Here is a 21,221-nt window from a genome sequence, read left to right as displayed (position 1 = left end):
TTTTGTCTGGTGTGCACGATAGATGTCGTTGCTTAAACTGAAGCATCAAATGACGGTGCATGCGCACACGCGTTTTTTGTTGCCGCGCTCGCTTTGATGTTCGATCTTCAATGCGCCGAAGATGTGAGGCATGCATCACGGCCCATACGACGACCCCGGGTCCGTAAGTGCCCAGGGTCTTACTTTCGAACAACTACTTTAATGACGGTCGTTGGTTCCTTCATGTTCTTTTTTCTTAGTTTTTGGTGTACTAAGGGTAATAAACATGTTTTCTTCTCTTATTCGTGTCTTTTCTTTTTGGTGATTTGTGTCGTCACTACCGCGCCAGAAAAGCGTTTCCGACCACGCACTGCTATGTAGTTTCCCATCGTCTAGGTGTACTCTATCTGCCCTGAAAGTCTGTAAACGCTGTACTGACACACCCTGTAGATGAAATGGACTAATTGGATTTTCAATGTGAAACACTTTATGTTATAAATTCATTTTTAAAAAGAACACAATACAGACTGGACGTGGAGAAGTAAGAACGGTGATATACAATAGAAATGTATCACATAATCTTAACTGACAAGAAATACAATATCGTTATACAGTGCTCCCAAAAGTGTTCGTACACCTCGAAATTTTGTAGTAAAACCAAAATAACACAAAACTGAATTCGAATATGAAGTCCAATTTTTTTTTCACACCATTCCTATGCCATTCTGAATAAAACCCAGTAGTTTTTTTTCAAAATATTGCCAGATTTTAGTTTTGAAATTTGTCAAAAATCGAAGAGACAGAGAAAAGATACGCCACAAAAGTCATTGTATACTGAAATATTTTCGAATAAATTAATAATTAAAATTATCATATGTGGTTTTTTAATTATTTTTGCATTGTAATGATACTATAAAGTCATTTGCCTTTAATTTTTTGTGTATTTATTCGCTAATATTCTGCTTATTATTTTAAAGTGGCAGGTATGCGTAGAAAACAACAAACACGATTCGAAATTTGATTTTTTTCCCTCACAGTCGCCGTAAATTGGTTTGAAATGTCTCTAAATTGGTTAATTTATACCATTCTATAATGAAGTGCTTGATAAAATGCTTTAAAGACAAGAATCGGATCGAAAACAAGGTAAGAAAAGGTCAACTGGCAAAGTTGACAAAGCGTGATCGGAGGTTTACAGTTAAAAAAAAACATGAAAAATACACATTTCAGAACTGAAAAAGTTTCTGCAGAATTGAATGAAACATTTTACGTTTAATTTTTACCTAAAATTGTTCGCCAAGGTTTCTGATTAGCTGGATTAAATGGGATCTCTTTCCGCAGAAATTTCCTTGATCGTGCGAAAAACAGTAAGCTTACGCTTTCCATCGTAAAATCAATGATAAATAATCTCAAAACGTTTTGGAACGACGTCTTACTTATAGATGAAAATAAATTCAACATTTTGGGTTAAATTGTTGTATAATTGTAAATGGAAGAAAAAAAAATGAGGAATTTAATCTTAAGAACTTAGTTAGATCAGTTAATCAGGAGGGTGAAGGTGTTCTTGTGTGAGGGTACATCTCAGCATCAGGAGTTGGAAATTTGGAATTTTTTGGTGAAATAATGAATTATGCTGTTCATTTAAATATTTTAAAAACAATTTTAAACTATTAGCCCAAAATTCGGTAATCGGAAACAACTTTTTTTTTTAATCAAGATAACGATAAGAAGCACACGTTCGCGTTTGGTGCCTCAAAATTTATCCTTCAGCTTAGAAATATCTCCTCAATCGTCAGATTTAAACTTAATGGAACATATTTGGAGATATCTGGTGACTAGATTATGAAAATACACCATTGAAACGAAAAGCGAATTAGAAACAGTAAGACTCGCAGTGCGGCTGAACACTAACTCAGAAATAGCACAAAAAAAGAAAGAAAGAACAATGAAATCTATTCTCAGACGTTTAAAAGCTGTTATTGTTACTGCATGATATTCTAATAAATAATAACTTAGTAAAAAGTTAGATTATTTACTAATTTTTTAACATTTTTGCAAAGTGTACAAAGACTTTTGTGAGATAAAATTTCCGGCACTTTTTGTTTTTTGATTTAAAAAAAAAAAAGTTTTAATGTTTTATTAAAAATTTTAATGCAGTTTTGTTAAAAATAGATCATAGATCTTATAATAAAATACCTATTCCGAAATATTAATTCTAATCAATGGATAAGGGCCTATTTCATTGAAAGTCGTAGGTGTACGAACACTTTTGGGAGCCACTGTATGTAGGTTTAACTCAGGAAGTGATTAAAGGTTGGCACGTTCCCCTTTCCTGATTTCTCTGGCTAGACAGGAAATGGTTCAAATTGAAAGGAGAGAGAAAAATAATTCAAACAAATTTCTAAAAGCTAAAAAACAATAATTCTAGCTTAAACTGAAAAAAGGATTTCAACTGCTAGATGACACTAAAGACATCATTGAATTCATGGTGAGTTTTGCTATGTTATTCTGGTATCTGCGAACAATATTGTTAGATTTGAAGATCTAAGACATGAGAGGAAGACAGGTTATGATAGAGACATGACAGGTTTTGGATAAAATGAAATAAAAATAAGCATTTTAACTTTTCTCTCTATCAGTTAAAAAATTTAAACTTCAGTAAAATTGTGTTTTAAAACTTTTTTTTTCAAAAATTCATTAGAAATATAAAATTTGCTCTAATAACAAAGTTCTCTCCCATGTCGTTTAATTAGATTTTCTACACTCGGCCCAAAAATATATTTCTCTGACGGAATTAGCATGGGTCTGTGAGGAAAAGTGACAAAAACAGGACAAAATATAAAAACCTTTTTCTAGTTACTTCATCAAAAATTTAAGAAATTCCTTAAAAAATTATTAATCTCTCCTCGAAAAAATAAGCAGGTAAATAAACGATTTGCACTAAGGAAGCACAACTTTGATTTCCTTCTATATATATCTATATAGATTTTTTCATTAAAAAAAGAAAAAAAAAAAAAAAAACCCCAGCCGCTAACAAATAATCACGACAAGATGGCATCAGGTAAAGCAGTCTTGCAAGACAAGTACGAAATTAAATGGGCCGTGGTAGCCCGATCGGTAGGGCATTGGACTCGGGGCCGGAGGGGCTCGGGTTCGATCCCCGCTGGTCGAAGACCCACCGTCGTCATTAAAGGGGACTGGGCGACGTTAAATATGCTCGTGGTCTCAATGTCCTCCAAGTGAAACGATACCTCTGGGGGTGCTAGTTCCAGGTAGCTATTAGCTCTTGGACTAGTTCTAAATTCTCATTAACTGTTCGATCCGGTGATGGTGCTGCCATCTATCGGTATATAAAATAATGGAGGCAAGGCACTAGTATGCAGACCTCGACATAAAATACAGTTGAAGTCAGTTGTGACTCTTGAATAGAATAGAATAGAAATTAAATGTTACGCTACTTCCGTTTTGACTGATACATGAATCCTTTGAATTTGTCGCAAGGAGGTTTTCACTCTTTTTTCTTCCAACTCATTCACGTTAAATCAGAACTTGTAAAATTCAAGATTCCTTACTGTCTAACCCCCTATAATGAGCTGAGTGTTTCGTGTCATTTTTGAAAGCCGTTGTATTAAAAATAGCTCCAAAACTGGAAAGAAACAGTTCGAGAAAAAATGAAAATAAAATGAAATCACAGAATTCAGGATATGAAATGTACAATTTTCGCACTCGTTTATGACATCAGTGTTCATTTTCTCCGCTGCAAGTTTTGTAAAATTTTGTTTTCGCGATCATGATTTTTAAAAAGTATTACGTCAGTACTGGAAGAGCAAGATTAAAATGTTACTATTTGATTTCTTGGAGCTTTTTTACATTTCAGTATTTGTAAAACCAGCTCGAAGTTTCACTCTCTCATATCTAAAAAAAATTGCAAATATATTTAATTTAAATGATATACGAATTTTTAGCACGTAAAACAATTTATGATTTTCTGCACATGTTCAACAATGGGTACACACATCAAAGATACTCTTAAAAGTATGTTTTTAGGCAAAATGTTGTAAGCATTAATTGAATAATAATAATAATAAAACTATTTCATACGTAGAGCGTACAAAATTAAATATGCATTTATGTGCGCATTAATGTGCGTGGCACTAAAGACATTAATGAATTCAAGGCAAGTTTTGCCAATGTTGTTCTGGAATCAGAAAAGAATATTGCTGAATTGGAAGATCTTGATCGAGATACGACAGCTTTTGGAGAGAAGGAAATATAACTGAGCATTTTTTAAAACTTTTCTCTCTATGAGTAGAACTATTTAAACTTCGGTGAAGTTCCGTTTTAAAATTTTTTCTTTTTTTCTTCAAAAATTCATAAAAAATATATGATTTGCTCTATTAGCAAATTTTCCTTCCGTCTCGTTAAAATTAGATTTTCTGCGCTTATATCAGAAAGATATTTCTTGGACGGAATTAGCATGGATCTGAGAAGTAAAAAGGTATGAAAATCGCATAAAACATAACAAAACTCTTTCCTAATTAATTCATCATACAAAAAAAAAAAAAAAAAAAAAAAAAAAAAAAAACAATGACTTTGAGAGTTAAACCACACTTTTTTTTTCTGCAGCTGTGTAAAAATTCCTATGATTTTGGGTAAAACCATGACGGATCATCAGGTTAATCATTCAGTAAAACCACGGATGATTAATCAGATGATTCGCTCACCAAGGATGGCGTATCATTCAATAAAACCGTAACGTATCATCAAGTTAATGCCTAATGATCTGTCGTGAGACCCTCATCTGATTGAAAATTCAATTTTCACTTGGTTGTTTCATCACCTGTCTTTTTTTTTACAGCAGCTGTATAAAACATCTACGGTCATGATTTAACTGACTAAATCATGCTATATTATTTAATGATAAAAATACAACTGTGTGCTACGAAAAAAAAGGAATACATATTGCTGAACAGTTTTGTCCTAAAAACTACACTGCTGCACGTCTCCCGTATGTTCAGGTTAAAACGCCACATTCGTTCGAGAGTTATGCCAAGCATGGCATACGAACAGAATGAAACACTAAATACCTGAAGCCTGAAGTATTATTTGCTAAGTAAAAACAAAAAGAAACTTAATGATTTTAGTATAGTGAACTTGATCCTGTTTGAATATTCATTAATGCCTGATGATGCGTCCAGGTATCTTAACTAGGTTGAAAATTTGATTTTCACTTTGTTGTTTCGTCATCTTTCTTTCTTAAAAAAAAAAAAAAAAAAAAAAAAATGGAATCTGTTTTTAATAAATTTGATTTAAGCGCATTTCTATTATTAATATCGCTCAAGAGCACTGCTGTTATCTTAATTACGGTTGCTTTGTTGGCACGTGGTTAAGTCCCGTAATAGGAGACATTTCATTTAAAAGCCTAGCAGGTAATGATGATTTTGCACTGCTGGTTCCACGCTGTGCAGGCTTGTAAATTGATTTGATATATGCTGATTAGTATCTTTCATGATTGGTTTACCTCTTCTTATGCAGCGTTTTTGGTACCTACGCTGACTATCCGACAATGTTTGAAACAAGATAACGTTTAAACGTTTCATTAACGTTTTAAAATGGTTGTCACGACGTTAAAAACCATTATACAGAGCTTATGAGACGACAAGTGCCACTTGGGATTGTTAAAAAAAAAGGGTCATCAACCCAGAGTAACTCCAGTAACATAAAAGTCATAACATAGTAAAAAAAAAGAAATCCCAAGTAGCTCAGGTAACGTTTTTAAACGTTTCATAAAATTTTCAAAATGGCTGTCACAACATTGACAACTATTTTAAAACGTTTGTGAAACGAAATGTCGTGCTACTCGGGATGGTTAGAAAGTGTTCAAATTTAGCAATTAGCGGTATCCCGTAAAAAGAGACTGCAGCATATACCGTATTTTGTACGGATCAGAAGTCGTACAGCATAGGTCTTTGTCATTTTAAAGAAAAATGGCGTATTCGTACTATATTTTGGTCTGACGCTACTCTTAGTTTTGACTTAGAAATCATGCATGGTTACGATTTTTAGGAAACAAAACTGTTTGAGCATAAGGTGTTTGAAAGTTTCGAAAGTTAAATTATGGACTTAGCTCGAAATAACGATTATACAGCTAAAAGTAGTATCCGATTTGGCATCAACGCTATACACTGGTTAAAGAAATCTCAATGAACAACTATACCGCGTGTCTGACTGCTTTCTATCTGTAATTACAAGAAATACAAGTGGTGCGGTATCTATTCCAGACGCGGCAATTATCCTAAATTTACTCTATGACTTATTAAATGTCTTATGTATTTCTCTGAATAACTCGATTGATTTTATTACAGCTTTCTCTTTTCGATACTGCCGAAAAGAGATTAATGATGTAAAAAAAAAGCATATTATTCAGTAACAAAAGAAAAAAGTTGGCTCTCTGTTTAGCGACTTTCAAGGGACCACAAAAAATCGTCCTTAAGTAGAAATCGTCAGTAGGGGAAAAAGGACAGTCTCGCGACAGCAGGCGGATCGCCGGATCAGATCCGCCTGCGACCTCCGCCTCTGACCTCCGGGTTGCGCCTGTGACCTCGCCTGGTTGCGCCTGTGACCTCGCCTGTGACCTTGGGTTGAGCCGCCTCCCAGGGCCGCCGCGAGGACTCCTAGAAGGTTACGGGGTTTTTTCCCGCGTTTTTGAATATTTTCGCGCCTTTTTGGACTTTGTCGTTTTTTCTTCTAACCTTATACGAAGGTTTTCGCACGACCGCGTTTTCGCGCTTCGTCATGAAAGGTTACGGATAGTTTTCGCGCGCTTTTCAGATATTTTCCCGCGTTTTTGTACTTTGTCGTTTTTTCCTTTTTAGGGAATGGCAACACTTTGTAGAAGATTAGGAGGTTTTTACTTTTTGGATGGCAACACCAAAGTTTTTAGTTTTCGAGTGGCAACACTTGTTGCTAGGTTTTAACTTTTCGATTACGGCCGTGGTAGCCTGATCGTTAAGGCATTGGACTCGGGGCCGGAGGGGCTCGGGTTCGATCCTCGCTGGTCGAAGACCCACCGTCGTCATTAAAGGGGACTGGGCGACGTTAAATATGCTCGTGGTCTCAATGTCCTCCAAGTGAAACGATACCTCTGGGGGTGCTAGCACCAGGTAGCTATTAGCTCTTGGACTAGTTCTAAATTCTCATTAACTGTTCGATCCGGTGATGGTGCTGCCATCTATCGGTATATAAAATAATGGAGGCAAGGCACTTAGTATGCAGTCCTCGACATAAATACAGTTGAAGTCAGTTGTGACTCTTGAATAGAATAGAACTTTTCGATTTTTACTTTTAAGAACGTTCGTGGCGCCATCTATCGTGACTTTGAGTATTTTTTTTCTGGACTTAGAATATTTCCCTGAATTTAATTATTTTTATTTTTAGAGTGTCGGGAATCGAACACTCAAACTTTAAGTTAGCAAAAACGTATGCCAACCACTATGCTATATTTTCCATTACTCTTTCAGTCTTAATGTGAATCTGTACCATGACAACGAATATTACAATTAAATTAATTTTAAAACCATCAATTAATTTACTCTTTTGCACTAATCAAGACACAACATTAACTAAATTTCAGCTCATAATTGAAACTATCATCATTATTATTATTTTTCATAATAACACAGTTTTTCACTTAAGTTAAGATTTATTTAAATACAACCCATTCGAGATTTTAGATTTATTTCAATGCTTTGTGGACTTGAAATATATTTTAAACTTTGATTTTTCTTTTTCATGCATTTCAAACTTTATCATTTTTTTTTTACAACATTGATTCTTTGCATGAATTTCAAAACTTGTAATCAATTTAATCTTAGCATTAATAAACACTTATCATTAACAAATTTTCACGGAATTTTTTAAAATCATCTTAAATATGTTTTTTTCTTTTTTTTTACTTTTATACAAAAAATATTTTTTCTAACTTGTTAAATTTTCTTAACTATTTTTTTTCTTTGTCAAATTTACAAAATAATTTTTCTAACTTGTAAAAATTTCGAAAAAATAATTTTCTTAACTATTTTTCTTTTTTTTTTTTTTACTTTCATACAACAAAATATTTTTTGTAACTTGTTAAAATTTCAAAGAAATAATTTTCTTAACTATTTTTTTCTTACTCGTAAATTTTTTTTTATTACGAATAAAAATGAAAACAATTTTTTTTTTTACTTTCATACAACAAAATATTTTTTCTTACTTGTTAAATTTTCGAAGAAATAATTAACTTAAATATTCTTTCATACATTTAGAACTTTAACGTTTTTTCCTGTCATTTAGCACTTTGATTATTTTTTTTTTAAAACTATTTTAGCGTTTTTCAATTATTTTCAGTCTTTAACTATTTTCTTACTGTTTCAAGCATTTCAGACTTAGATTATTTTTTCATGATTTCGATTTTTTAAATATATTTTAGAGTTTGATCATTTTCTCGCTTGTTTTTACTTTATCGCTTTTTTTCCCGACATTTTTAAACTTAGAAATTTTTCACAATTAGTGACAGGAATCGAACCTTCAAATTTTTCGAAACATTATCAAGTCTACAATTTTCATCCAACTAATTTAATTTAAAAACTTGCAATCAATTTACTCTTAGTAGTAACTAACACTTATCATTAACAAATTTTCAAGGATTTTAAAAAAATCAACTTAATTAATTTTTTTCCATTAAGCGAATTTCGCACTCAAGTTACATTTCATCACTACATATGCTTTTCAAGAATTTCATTTAATTTATCACATTTTATTTAATCAACTCTAATGTTCATCAGCTGTCAAATCAGCATGTACAATTTTTCCACTAAACTAACAAGCTTCTTTAGAATATTAAAGTAAGATGATTATCAAATAAGCGCAAACCTTCAAGTAAGCACATTCTGTGCAAATATTAATCAATTTTCATGAAATGAATATTTCGTACTCACACTTTTGAAATAGAAAAATTGGTGAAATATTTACCCAAAATCATTTATTATATTATTTTCATATTGCTTGGGCCCTCAAATATTTCAACAAAAGAATTATCACATAACACACTCAAAAATAAATACTTACATGTGATGATAAAACATCTTCACGACTCACACCACCATCAACAATATTCGAGTTTTCCCTATGATTTTCCATTACAAAAGCTCTAAAGAAATTCAAAACACCAAGTTAAAATTTTCAACTGTTCGAAAAAGTTTTTCGATAGAAGTTAACTTCAGCACAGAAAACTTCACGTCACGATCGGAATGGAATCCAAACCACCAAATGATCTTTCGAAGTAACCACATCAAATTTATACTTTCGAAGGATGCGTTAAACAAAAAGGTGAAATTATCAACCAATGAGACTCATTGGTTGATAATTTCACCTTTTTGTTTAATATGATAAGTGTTTATTAATGCTAAGAGTAAATTGATTGTAAGTTTTGAAATTAATTTCAATAGAAGTTATTTTTCGGTGAGTCTATTTTTAAAATTTGTAGGATTGTATACATGAAGTTTTGATACTCGACTTATAATTTTAACATTTCTTGGGTTCTTCATTGATGTTTAACATTTTTATGTTATGTGTTTTATTTTACCGTAGGTAAAAATAATTAAATAAAACTGAAATTTATAAATTGTAATGAAAATTCTGTTAATGAAATTAGTTGGTTGTAAAGTAATATTTTGGAAAAGCTGTAATGAATGATAAATAGTAAAACGCAGTAAGTAAAATAGTAAAGCATGGTAAAGTAAAATAAAATATTATTGGAAAAATGAAATAGTCAAAGTGAATCTACTTCGTGAAAATTTTTATTCTAACAAAAGTGCTTGTATGAAAAAAAAAAATAATAAAGTAAAATACTATGCGATGAAATGACTAAGTTAAATACTAATCAAAAAATAATTATTAGAGTTGATTAAATAAAATGTGATAAATTAAATGAAATTCTTGAAAAGCATATGTAGTGATGAAATGTAACTTGAGTGCGAAATTTGCTTAATGGAAAAAAATTAATTAAGTTGATTTTTTTTTAAATCCTTGAAAATTTGTTAATGATAAGTGTTAGTAACTACTAAGAGTAAATTGATTGCAAGTTTTTAAATTAAATTAGTTGGATGAAAATTGTAGACTTGATAATGTTTCGAAAAATTTGAAGGTTCGATTCCTGACACTAATTGTGAAAAATTTCTAAGTTTAAAAATGTCGGAAAAAAAAGCGATAAAGTAAAAACAAGCGAGAAAATGATCAAACTCTAAAATATACTAAAAAAATCGAAATCATGAAAAAATAATCTAAGTCTGAAATGCTTGAAACAGTAAAAAAATAGTTAAAGACTGAAAATAATTGAAAAACGCTAAAATAGTAAAAAAAAAAAAAATCAAAGTGCTAAATGACAGGAAAAAACGTTAAAGTTCAAAATGTATGAAAGAATATTTAAGTTAATTATTTCTTCGAAAATTTAACAAGTAAGAAAAAATATTTTGTTGTATGAAAGTAAAAAAAAAATTGTTTTCATTTTTATTCGTAATAAAAAAAAATTTACGAGTAAGAAAAAAATAGTTAAGAAAATTATTTCTTCGAAATTTTAACAAGTTAGAAAAAATATTTTGTTGTATGAAAGTAAAAAAAAAAAAAAAAAAAAAAAAAAAAAAATTAGTTAAGAAAATTTTTTCTTCGAAATTTTTACAAGTTATAAAAATTATTTTGTAAATTTGACAAAGAAAAAAAATAGTTAAGAAAATTTAACAAGTTAAAAAAAATATTTTGTTGTATAAAAGTAAAAAAAAAAAGAAAAAAACATATTTAAGATGATTTAAAAAAATTCCGTGAAAATTTGTTAATGATAAGTGTTAATTAATGCTAAGAGTAAATTGATTAAAATGTTTTGAAATTCATGCAAAGAATCAATGTTGTAAAAAAAATGATAAAGTTTGAAATGCATGAAAAAGAAAATCAAAGTTTAAAATATATTTCAAGTCCACAAAGCATTGAAATAAATCTAAAATCTCGAATGGGATGTATTTAAATAAATCTTAACTTAAGTGAAAAACTGTTATTATGAAAAATAATAATAATGATGATAGTTTCAATTATGAGCTGAAATTTAGTTAATGATGTGTCTTGATTAGTACAAAAGAGTAAATTAATTCATGGTTTTAAAATTAATTTAATTGTAATATTCGTTGTCATGGTACAGATTCACATTAAGACTGAAAGAGTAATGGAAAATATAGCATAGTGGTTGGCATACGTTTTTGCTAACTTAAAGTTTGGGTGTTCGATTCCCGACACTCTAAAAATAAAAATAATTAAATTCAGGGAAATATTCTAAGTCCAGAAAAAAATACTCAAAGTCACGATAGATGGCGCCACGAACGTTCTTAAAAGTAAAAATCGAAAAGTTAAAACCTAGCAACAAGTGTTGCCACTCGAAAACTAAAAACTTTGGTGTTGCCATCCAAAAAGTAAAAACCTCCTTATCTTCTACAAAGTGTTGCCATTCCCTAAAAAGGAAAAAACGACAAAGTACAAAAACGCGGGAAAATATCTGAAAAGCGCGCGGAAACTATCCGTAACCTTTCATGACGAAGCGCGAAAACGCGGTCGTGCGAAAACCTTCGTATAAGGTTAGAAGAAAAAACGACAGTCCAAAAAGGCGCGAAAATATTCAAAAACGCGGGAAAAAACCCCGTAACCTTCTAGGAGTCCTCGCGGCGGCCCTGGGAGGCGGCTCCACCCAAGGTCACAGGCGAGGTCACAGGCGCAACCAGGCGAGGTCACAGGCGCAACCCGGAGGTCAGAGGCGGAGGTCGCAGGCGGATCTGATCCGGCGATCCGCCTGCTGTCGCGAAACTGTCCCTTTTCCCCTACTATCGTCCTCAAATAGAATGCTTTTAAAACTATATTGGACCATATGGGACCGTGAAAAGCCGTCTTTAAATAGAGGAAGTCGTTAAATAGAGCGTCGTTAAAAAGAGAGCCAACTGTATTTATATAGAAAACAAAACGCATAAAAATATTCTTCAAAAGTCAATGTTCTGTCTACGAACAAATATTTTCAAGAAGATTAAAGAAAACTAAACTTACCACGTAAAGTACAAACAAAGGGTTTTCTTCCTCAAGTTTGGAGTACGAAGCAAATCTATCACTGTTACAGCGGAACTTTTACCATCACCCTACAGTAAATAGAAATATAATTTATGCTGCCTAGGAAAATAATGGGGCGCTAATGTGCCTGATCAATGCCAATAATATATGTGGCAAAAACCGGGAAAGTTCCTAGTTAAAAATTAAAAACCTTCCTGAAATCAATCTGAAATTGCTTTGAAAAATTCAGAAACCGTCCTAATCAATGCCAGTCATAGATCTGGACTAAAACAGGAACCTTCAGTGAAACCTTATACACTATATGCATATAGTAATAGCTTCCTGATTTGCCAGGAAAGTTCTTAAAGCAAAAATGGCCGCGGCGTAAATGGAGGTATTGCAAGCAATTCCTTCAAAGCTACACAATCCGGAGACAGCATTCTGTATTTGATTGGGACTCCGTGCTCCGTGAATCCAGAGGGGCCCTTACTAGGTTGAAGGAGAAACACCTAATACAGAGAAGCCTAATGTACACTAAGGAACATTGAAAATAGCGCCCGAAGAAAGCATTGGATTGAAGTGAAATTTAATGTACAGAATAATACAGATGAGAGATACACTTGATCCCTAAATCTAGACAATTAAACAAATACAGGCTAAGAAATGTGATAAATACAATGCTACTTCAATAGTGCGTTGGACACCCTTTTGCTGCAATACATGCCGCAATAAGGTCCGACATTGAGCTAATTAAACGTCTGATGTTGTTCTGAGGCCGATGGACCCCCAAGTTTTCAACAGCCACTTCTAAATCTTGCACAGAGTAGTACGGCGACATCTGGCGTTTCAGCTGATTCTAAAATGCTCTGTAGGGGACAGGTCGGGAAAGCGGGCTGGCCATGGAAGAGTCTCAAACGGACGTAAGAAGTCTTGAGCAACTCTAGCTGTATGGGGGCGAGCATTATCTTGCTGGAAAATTGCTCCTGGGAGGCCATTTAGGAACGGTCCTAGATGTGGTTGCAGAATGTCATTAACATAACGCTGGCCCGTTAAGGTTCCACGCACCAGAACTAGAGTGGGTCAGCTATCATAGACTAAGCCTCCCAGATCACTATGCCCGCTGTGCGGGCAGTGTGTCGTGCGATAGAATGGGTGGTGTGGTACCTTTCTTCAGGGCGCCTCCTCATCCGTGCGCGGATACCTCTGACCCCAAAACGAATCGGGATTCATCACTGAGCACCACCTTTTGCTTATCAGTAACATCCCACATCGCTCTGGCTTCGCCCCATTGCAGCAGAGTTGCCATGTTTTGGTGTTAAAGTACATGAAAAGGGCGCTTGGACTGCAGATTTATTTCCACAAGACGTTTAGAAATGGTTCGGGGAACAACTACTACCCCTACATCTGCTTGTATGGTGAAACGAGTCACTGTGGGATCCACGAGCGCTTGCCGCACGATCCTTCCATCCTCTCTCCTCGTGGTCTTCTTGGTCACTCCAGACCCGTTTTTTTGCACGTGGGTACCATCTCGTGTCCACTGCCTCCAACAGTTTCTAACGGAACACTCCGAAAGATTCACCTGGGCAGCAACACGGCTCGTCGACCAGCCTGCAATTTTCTGGCGATGATCAAACTCGCTTAACTGTGAGAAACGCCATCTAACTCGTCTACCTGGCATCCTTCACTCATTAGGGTTCTCCGATTATCCTGATGTAATCCTAACATTTATAAATCTTATATTATGCACTGGTTTATCAAGCACATTTTTCCCGATTTCACCGGTGCTGTAGGATAAACGGTCATGCGCTTTGACACCAAACTTGGATAATTTGCATATCAAATGCCACTCTTATATGCAAAATTTCGCGCTTGTACCTTTCTTCTTTCTTGGGGCGCTATTTTCAATGTTCCTGAGTGTATTTTTACACTGGTAGCTAAAACTGCTTCACACTGCAGTATAAATCAGCATTTATATAACATGTTGCAATCAGGAAACCTTTTCACAAAAAAATTTGTTTTTCACAGGAGGCTGGTGTAAACTCTTGACATCCCGAAACATTACCTCTAAATAATCAGTGACGTTTCGGATTTTTTTATAGTGTAAGATGTATATGCCTACAAGAGACCGACAACATGTATATTTTTCAGTTTATATGCATGGTCCAAAATAGGTATGCTCTCCCATACCTATTTTGAAAGAAGTGGGCTGGAAAAAGAGTTATAGTTCTTTACTACGCATAGATTAAAATTCAGCAGTATAATTTCTATTATTGTTTGTTGTTTTTATTATTATTATTAGTAGTAGTATTTTTATCATTTTAGAGCAATGGTATAGAACGAGTGCAAGATCTTTTCTTCATTTCTCCATTACTTCGTACTTATGCTTAAATCCATTGATCTTACTGTCACTGTAATCAAGGCATTTTTTAAAGTACAGTAAAACCTGTAAAGTTGACCGTTATTGCCAGGTACAGAATTAGTCCTGGATCATATATGGGCAATTCCACGGGCAACTGACTGACATTTTTGAATCAAAACAATACGTATTTTGTAATATTCAACACAAAATATGCATTGTAAAAACGATATTTTCCCGCGGAATATTGTATTTTTTAGGCTAAATTCAATGGTATAATTAAATTCCCCAAATTCATTTTGAACGATTAAAAAAAATGTTAAAAGTATGGTAACCGTCTGACATATTTCTTTTTAAAATGGCAGTCAGTTACCACGTTTTTAATAAATATTTAAAAATCATTCAAAATGTATTTCGGGAATTCAATTTTACCATTAAATTCAGCTTAAAAAATACAATATTCCAGGGCAACATATATTTTCCATTAAACGTTACAAAATACGTTTTGTTTTACTTCAAAAATGTCAGTCAGTTACCCGTGAAATTGCCCATCTATCAACCTTCATAAATTGACCACTTTAAGCTAACCACTAAAATACTGCATCGCAGGTAGTCAACCTTCACAGGTTTCACTGTACCCAGAAAATGAAATAAAACTAACAATTTCAAAATATATTTCTTACATCATTATCGCTGCAGCTAAGAGCTTTAGCTTTGGATTCTAAATCTTTGACTTCCACTTTATTTAACTTCGCTATTTCCTCCAAAATTGGCAGTGCTTGTTTGAGTTTACCTTTGGAAAGCAGCCATCGAGGAGACTCAGGTAATAGCCTACAGTTGAAAAGAAACATTTTACTAAAAACTGTTGTGTATGCAAAATCAGATTTTACAATTATTGTGCTTGTGTTATGTTCCATCAACGAAAATAATTTAAAAAATTCAAGAAATTGGCATTTAATATTCCTTGTATTTCAATTATTAAAGAGTGTCCGGTAAGCACTATATGAAAGGCTAAATAAAAAAGAAAACTTGACAGCCCTTACTGTCTTTCTCTCAATTTTTTTTGTTTATATACATTCATAAGCAAAAAGACAGTAATAAAACCATTCCGTGATTATACGTATATCGTCGCCTCAGAGCAACAGTAAGACATCTAACCCCAAGAATAACTGTAAGGTACTGTTGTTCTGAGGCGACGATATGTAATCCCCTAATAAGTATCCTAATTTTAAATGAATTTTCTTTTTTGCTTGATTGCATACATTAATATGTTTCTTTCACAGCTAAAACTTGTCCCCAGTGTTTCGCGTCATTATCATCCAAAATTTTTCACGGGCTTCCATGACTACTAGGTGCAAGTGCAACTGACATCTCAAATAACTTTCAGTTTTACGTAGGTGGATCAAATATAAACCAGAATTAGACTGTAACGCAGCTGTTAGTAATGATAATATGAGGTGGAGCTTTGACAATGTATTGAAAGGGATGCCCGAATAAGAACTTTTGTGCGCGCAACCACAGCGGAGTGATGGGCTGCTTCAGTACGTCATGAGTGAGCAAGAGTTGCACACGTCTTGTGCATAATGCATCATTCTGAAATTTTGAGACGGCTTCAAGCACAGTTTGGAGAAAATACTTTCGCATACATTTCTTCTCTGGCCATCAATGAATAATTTATTAATAATGTCAAACTTTAATAATTTTAATCTGCACTGCAATCGGTTTCTATGGGGAAAATATCCTGCTAAACCATGGGGAAAATGTTTGAGACCCCTTAAAATTATGCATACGGGTGCCTATGCTTCTTACCAGAGAAATAGTCCGAAAATAGGGTCAACAGTCACTACAAATATTTATTCTAATAATATCCCTTTAAAGTGAGAACATCAAACCTTTAAAATCCCCATCAGAAGGAAATCAACTGTTTTTAAGTAACGTAAACGGTCCTGATTAAAATACCAAAAAGTTCAGAGTAAAAATGTTATTAAAATCAGAGTAAGCACAACAGTTTTTAAGTGCCAATTTAAATGAAGACAATAGTACAAAAAACTTCTCATTACGGAAACAGAAACATTCCCTAAAGTCTCCATTAGAATGATGATATCAGCGTTTTCAAATAACATCTCCATCTGAAGATCTCCGTCGTGATTAATTCCAAAAATCTTCATCAGTACAGGTCCGACAGCATAAAAAACAAATTAAAAAAAAATTAATTTCAATTTTGACATCTTGAATTCAAATTATGTTTCTCGCAATCACGAGTGTGTGTATGTAGGCGTATGTGTTTGTGTGTACGGGTTATGTGTATGTGTGTAGGCATGTGTGTTTGTGTCTGTGTAGGCATATGTGTTTGTGTCTGTGTGCAGGCATGAATGTGTGGGCAGTTGTGTGTATGTGTGAATGTTTTTGTGTGTGTATGTGTGGGTGTCTGTATGTGTGCGTGTGTGAATGTGTTTGTATGTGTGTATGCGTTTGTGTATGTGTGTAGGTGTATGTGTGTGTGTGTAGTTGTGTATGTATGCGCGTGTGTGTAGGACATGGATGCAGCCTGGAGACGGCTTTCGCTAGAGGTGCAGCATCGTGAGGAGCCCGTCGACGGTGATGGTGCGGAGGGTGGCGGTGGGAAAAATCAAAGGAACGTCAAAAATAGTCAAGTGAAAACAATAAAGCAATCGTGATTGCTTAAAAAAAGAAGAAGAAAAAACAATAATCTCCATTGTCGCCATTAAAGTAGGGACATTAATTCAACAAAACCCTAATTAGCATTATTAATCCTTAAAATCACACAAAAAAGAAAAGAGAAAATTAAAAGTTTCATAAAAATTTAAAATTATTCGCCAATGCGCTAATACAGTCGCCTGGAGAGACTGGAGATAAAAAATGGATTTGGCTGATTAATTTACATTTTAATAGTAGTTTTAATGCTATTTGAGCGTGTTGTTTCACTAATTTGGTGGATTAATTTTAACTTCAGTACCTTATACATAGTATTTGATGATCTTTTTACCGAAATTAATTTTGAGAAATTTTTACATTTTAATGCAACTTTTGTAATGGCTATAGCGCCAAGATTTTTGAACACTCGTCCCGACTGCGTTATCAAAACTCTGCCTATCGAATAAGTTTTCAAAATGTCATTTTGTTTAATTTCATTTTCTATTTTTGCAATTAAAAGCAGCGTAAAAATGTAAAATAATAAATCCAAATCCATTATTTATAGCCAAAGGACGACAGTACCATACATTTGTCAGATACTTGTCAAGTTTATAAAACTGCGTAAAAAGTGCGCTTAATCTATATTCATAAGATATGATTTTTAATTCCGAATCGAAGATGCTATAGAGATAATATTTTGCATGTATTCGGCCATTCCTGGCGAAAAATATTTTTTTTTTGACGGTAACTAGGGGTAGAGGGCAGACTCTATTTAATAATTCTCTTTATTTAGTTACCAGATTATTGTACGTAGCAAAAATAACCGGCGTTGCTTGAGTCTATAATAATTATGAGAAAAAATATCGTTACTTTTATTCGTTTTCATCTGTAACTGAAATAACTCAAAATACACCACTTTGACGTGATTAAAAATCAAACCTTTTCCTTTCCCCATAAAAGTAAAATGGCAATAAGTATCAAGAACAAAATAGTACTCTTTTAGAAACGAAAAATCGACATTTAAGAATATACAAATTTGAGGAATTTCCAAAATATGATTTTAAACTTCACTTGTTTAAAAAGATTTATTTATTTATTTATTTTTTAACATATTCTAAAATCTTATCTATATTGCTATTGAAGTACAAACTTTTAAAAAATGTAGCCGCCCGAAATTCCTTACTGCGATTTAAAATGCTGCCAAACTTGCGGTAATCGTTGTGGGATACCTTGGATAAGGCTCCCCCTCCCTACTTTGTCAATCTGTGTGTTACTAATTTTCATCGAAGAGATAGTGTCACCAAATACCGAGATTCTTCTGGGTGACCATAAAATGATGCTACCCGAAATGTTTCCAAAATTATAGTAAAATTTGGCAATTGTTTGAAATTGTGCGCAAATTTGTGCTGTTTATGGATTTGCGTAATTTAGTTGGCGGATTATTTTACATTTAACAAATGATTTAAAGAAAGAAATATTAAAGAAATGGCGATATTTTGGTTACACGGTGAAAACTGGGAAACAATATTCGCGTAGCCTTTAGCTTCAAAAACAACGACAATTAAAAAAATTGCTAAATGCCTTAGCTATTGAAATGATTTCGCAAAAAATGTTTGGCGAAATTCCTTCTGGTCGATCCAAACCCAGTCAAAAAAAAAAAAAAAAACATTAATTGCCTCAAAGTTGCGTTAAACTGGAAAATAATCAGCCAAATCCATGTAGGGTAGACCGGGGCACGTTTACGCAGTGCCCTTTTTTCAAAACGAATTATAACTGGAGAGCCAACAGTGATAACGCATATTGATGCTACTCCCTAGCAAATATCCTCACAAGTTTTTGAACTTCAGTCGAGCTTCGGTCTAGCATGAAGAAAGAATAATCTGTTTTCTACCGAGTCGAGTAAATATTGAGTTGAACGTTTTGAAGGTTATTGTGAATAAATAATACTTAGTTAAGAAACAACGAATATATAAAAATTAGCAGAATTTTATCCTTTTTTTTTTTTTGAGAATTGTATTCATAAGGTGAAATGGGCTATTAAATTTTTTTGCACGTTAAAAATAAATCTAAACTTGGCGCGGGGCAAGTTCACGCGTTGCCCTCTGAGCACCTTTATACATACGCACGCTTTTACTGTGTCTCACTTCTAAACGTGCCCTGACGCTTTTTTCGCTCCGAACTATCTCGAACCTTTTAGTATTTTCAGGCTATTTAGTTTTGAAATTCACCATTTAATTTTTAATTGAGTTTCAAATTCTTATCTTATAGCGTACAATCATATAGTGCAATCTTCATGCCCGTTCAGCTTTTACTTTATACACTATTCAGTCTGTAATAAATTTGCTTTATTTTAACGATGGTAAGACATTACGTTCAAAACACGAACAGAACCACGTTTGATGTCAAAATAAATATGCGTAAACGTGCCCCGTGTACGGGGCAAAAATTGTCAACGATACAACAATTGTCGCTATCGACAGCGAGTTGAGATGATACACTAAATACTGTATTGAGTTGAGGAAAGCCTTCGAACATGGAACTAAAAAGCTCATAACTCGTTTTTTTTATTCTACTTAGAAATTTCGAAGAAGTGCCATCTTCAGCAGAAAAATCAGAGCTTTTGATGGACATATAATGCTAATATGTGCAAGTGTTTTTTCATCCCCATATTAGAGAATTTATACTAAAATTGTGTTTTATCGCCCCCTATGGGGGATTTCCCCCCCATAACGGGATGAAAACAACCCTATGGTGTTATTCTGATGCATAAACTATATTATTGTAAAGTTTCATCAAAATCCATTCAGTAGTTTTTGCGTGAAAGAGTACGTGTGAACATATATCCATACAGACAAACTTCCGCATATTATAGTAGTAAGATGAAAGTAAGTAGAAAGAAACTTACAGCTGTCATTACCATCTTTAATCATTATGAATTACTTAACATTATTACGGAAGTTTGTTCTTTCCATTCGTGTTATTACCATTCAATGCGAAAGTTATAGCATGTGGTTGCATGGTAATGATCGACAGAGGATAGTGTTATTAAGTGCACCATTACTGATATTTTAGTTGTTTGATTTTTTTTAAAGTTCATTTATTAAACTCTTTGAATGTTTTATTTCATAACTTTATTCTAAACTCATTAGAAAAAATGTTTGATGAGCATTTTTAGTTTTTAAAAATTCTCTAGAACTTTTGCTGTATTTATTTAGATTTTAGATTATAAATTAAATAAAGTATTAATAGATGAATTGGTTCATGAAAGTCAAAATTAAAGAAAACTAAATAAAAAAAAACATGGCCTAATGACACTTTTTTTATCATATTTACAAATTTAATCCACAATATCGCTGAAATGAATGAAGGTATTTTCTAAAATTTTGCAGTTTGACAAAAATACATGGCTTGCCTTTCTAAAATAATTCCAAATTGCCCACTTTTAAAAAGTTAAAATTTTAAAAGTTTGAATTGCAAAATAACATTTTACTTTTGAATTGCCAAATATTGCAAAATAACATTTTACTTTTGAATTGCCAAATATCTATCTATACATAACACGCATACACACAAGCACTTTAAATTTGAAATTAAAAAATCCTGACAAATCTTATTTTTTTAAAAAATACGCACGGAAGGAAATACAAAACCAGAAGTATGCTCAAAAATATTTTTTTAAAAAAGTCGGCAGATTGGCGGACTGGTTCACTGTTGTCCTCTTACGCGGAGTCAATCCTGGCTCTAGTCGGTGGACTTCGAAGACGCAAAGAATAGTCAGAGCCATGCTGTATGAGTATATGCCATGTTACTAGAAAAATTCATATTTACCATAGGTAAGGAATGTAAAGCAGACAGGGAAGAGTTATGGCCAATTGCAATGCAAACCAATCCTGTGTTAGCCAAGCTACCAGGGGAAGAGAAATATACCCCGTATGCCATCCAAGGGAATTTAGCAACGCATATTTTGCTCGTTGTTTTGAGCCAACACCTTCAATGACTGAAAAATGAAAAGAACAAGAACATTATTTTCAAAATTATCATTTTTTGTGTGGACATTTTGGATATTAACTGAAAATTTTAAAACACGGCTAGTCATTGTTATTGCCTTGAGTGGAGT

General features: G+C 33.2%; 1 protein-coding gene across 5 annotated transcripts in view; it reads right to left on the bottom strand.

The window, feature by feature from the left end:
• Window positions 1–21,221, bottom strand: part of LOC129218279 (organic cation transporter protein-like) — a 230,253-nt gene that overhangs the window by 23,139 nt on the left and 185,893 nt on the right. For all 5 annotated transcript variants that reach the window (XM_054852512.1, XM_054852511.1, XM_054852510.1 and 2 more), the window contains 3 exons: window positions 20,933–21,101; window positions 15,133–15,280; window positions 12,094–12,182 (listed from right to left, as the gene is read on the bottom strand). In XM_054852512.1, the coding sequence (XP_054708487.1) occupies window positions 12,094–12,182; window positions 15,133–15,280; window positions 20,933–21,101 (406 nt within the window). The remainder of the gene's footprint in view (window positions 1–12,093; window positions 12,183–15,132; window positions 15,281–20,932; window positions 21,102–21,221) is intronic.

This window comes from Uloborus diversus, chromosome 3, assembly GCF_026930045.1.
Source record: "Uloborus diversus isolate 005 chromosome 3, Udiv.v.3.1, whole genome shotgun sequence".
Classification (NCBI taxonomy): Eukaryota; Metazoa; Arthropoda; class Arachnida; order Araneae; family Uloboridae; genus Uloborus; species Uloborus diversus.
This window is presented reverse-complemented; position numbering and strand designations above follow the sequence as displayed.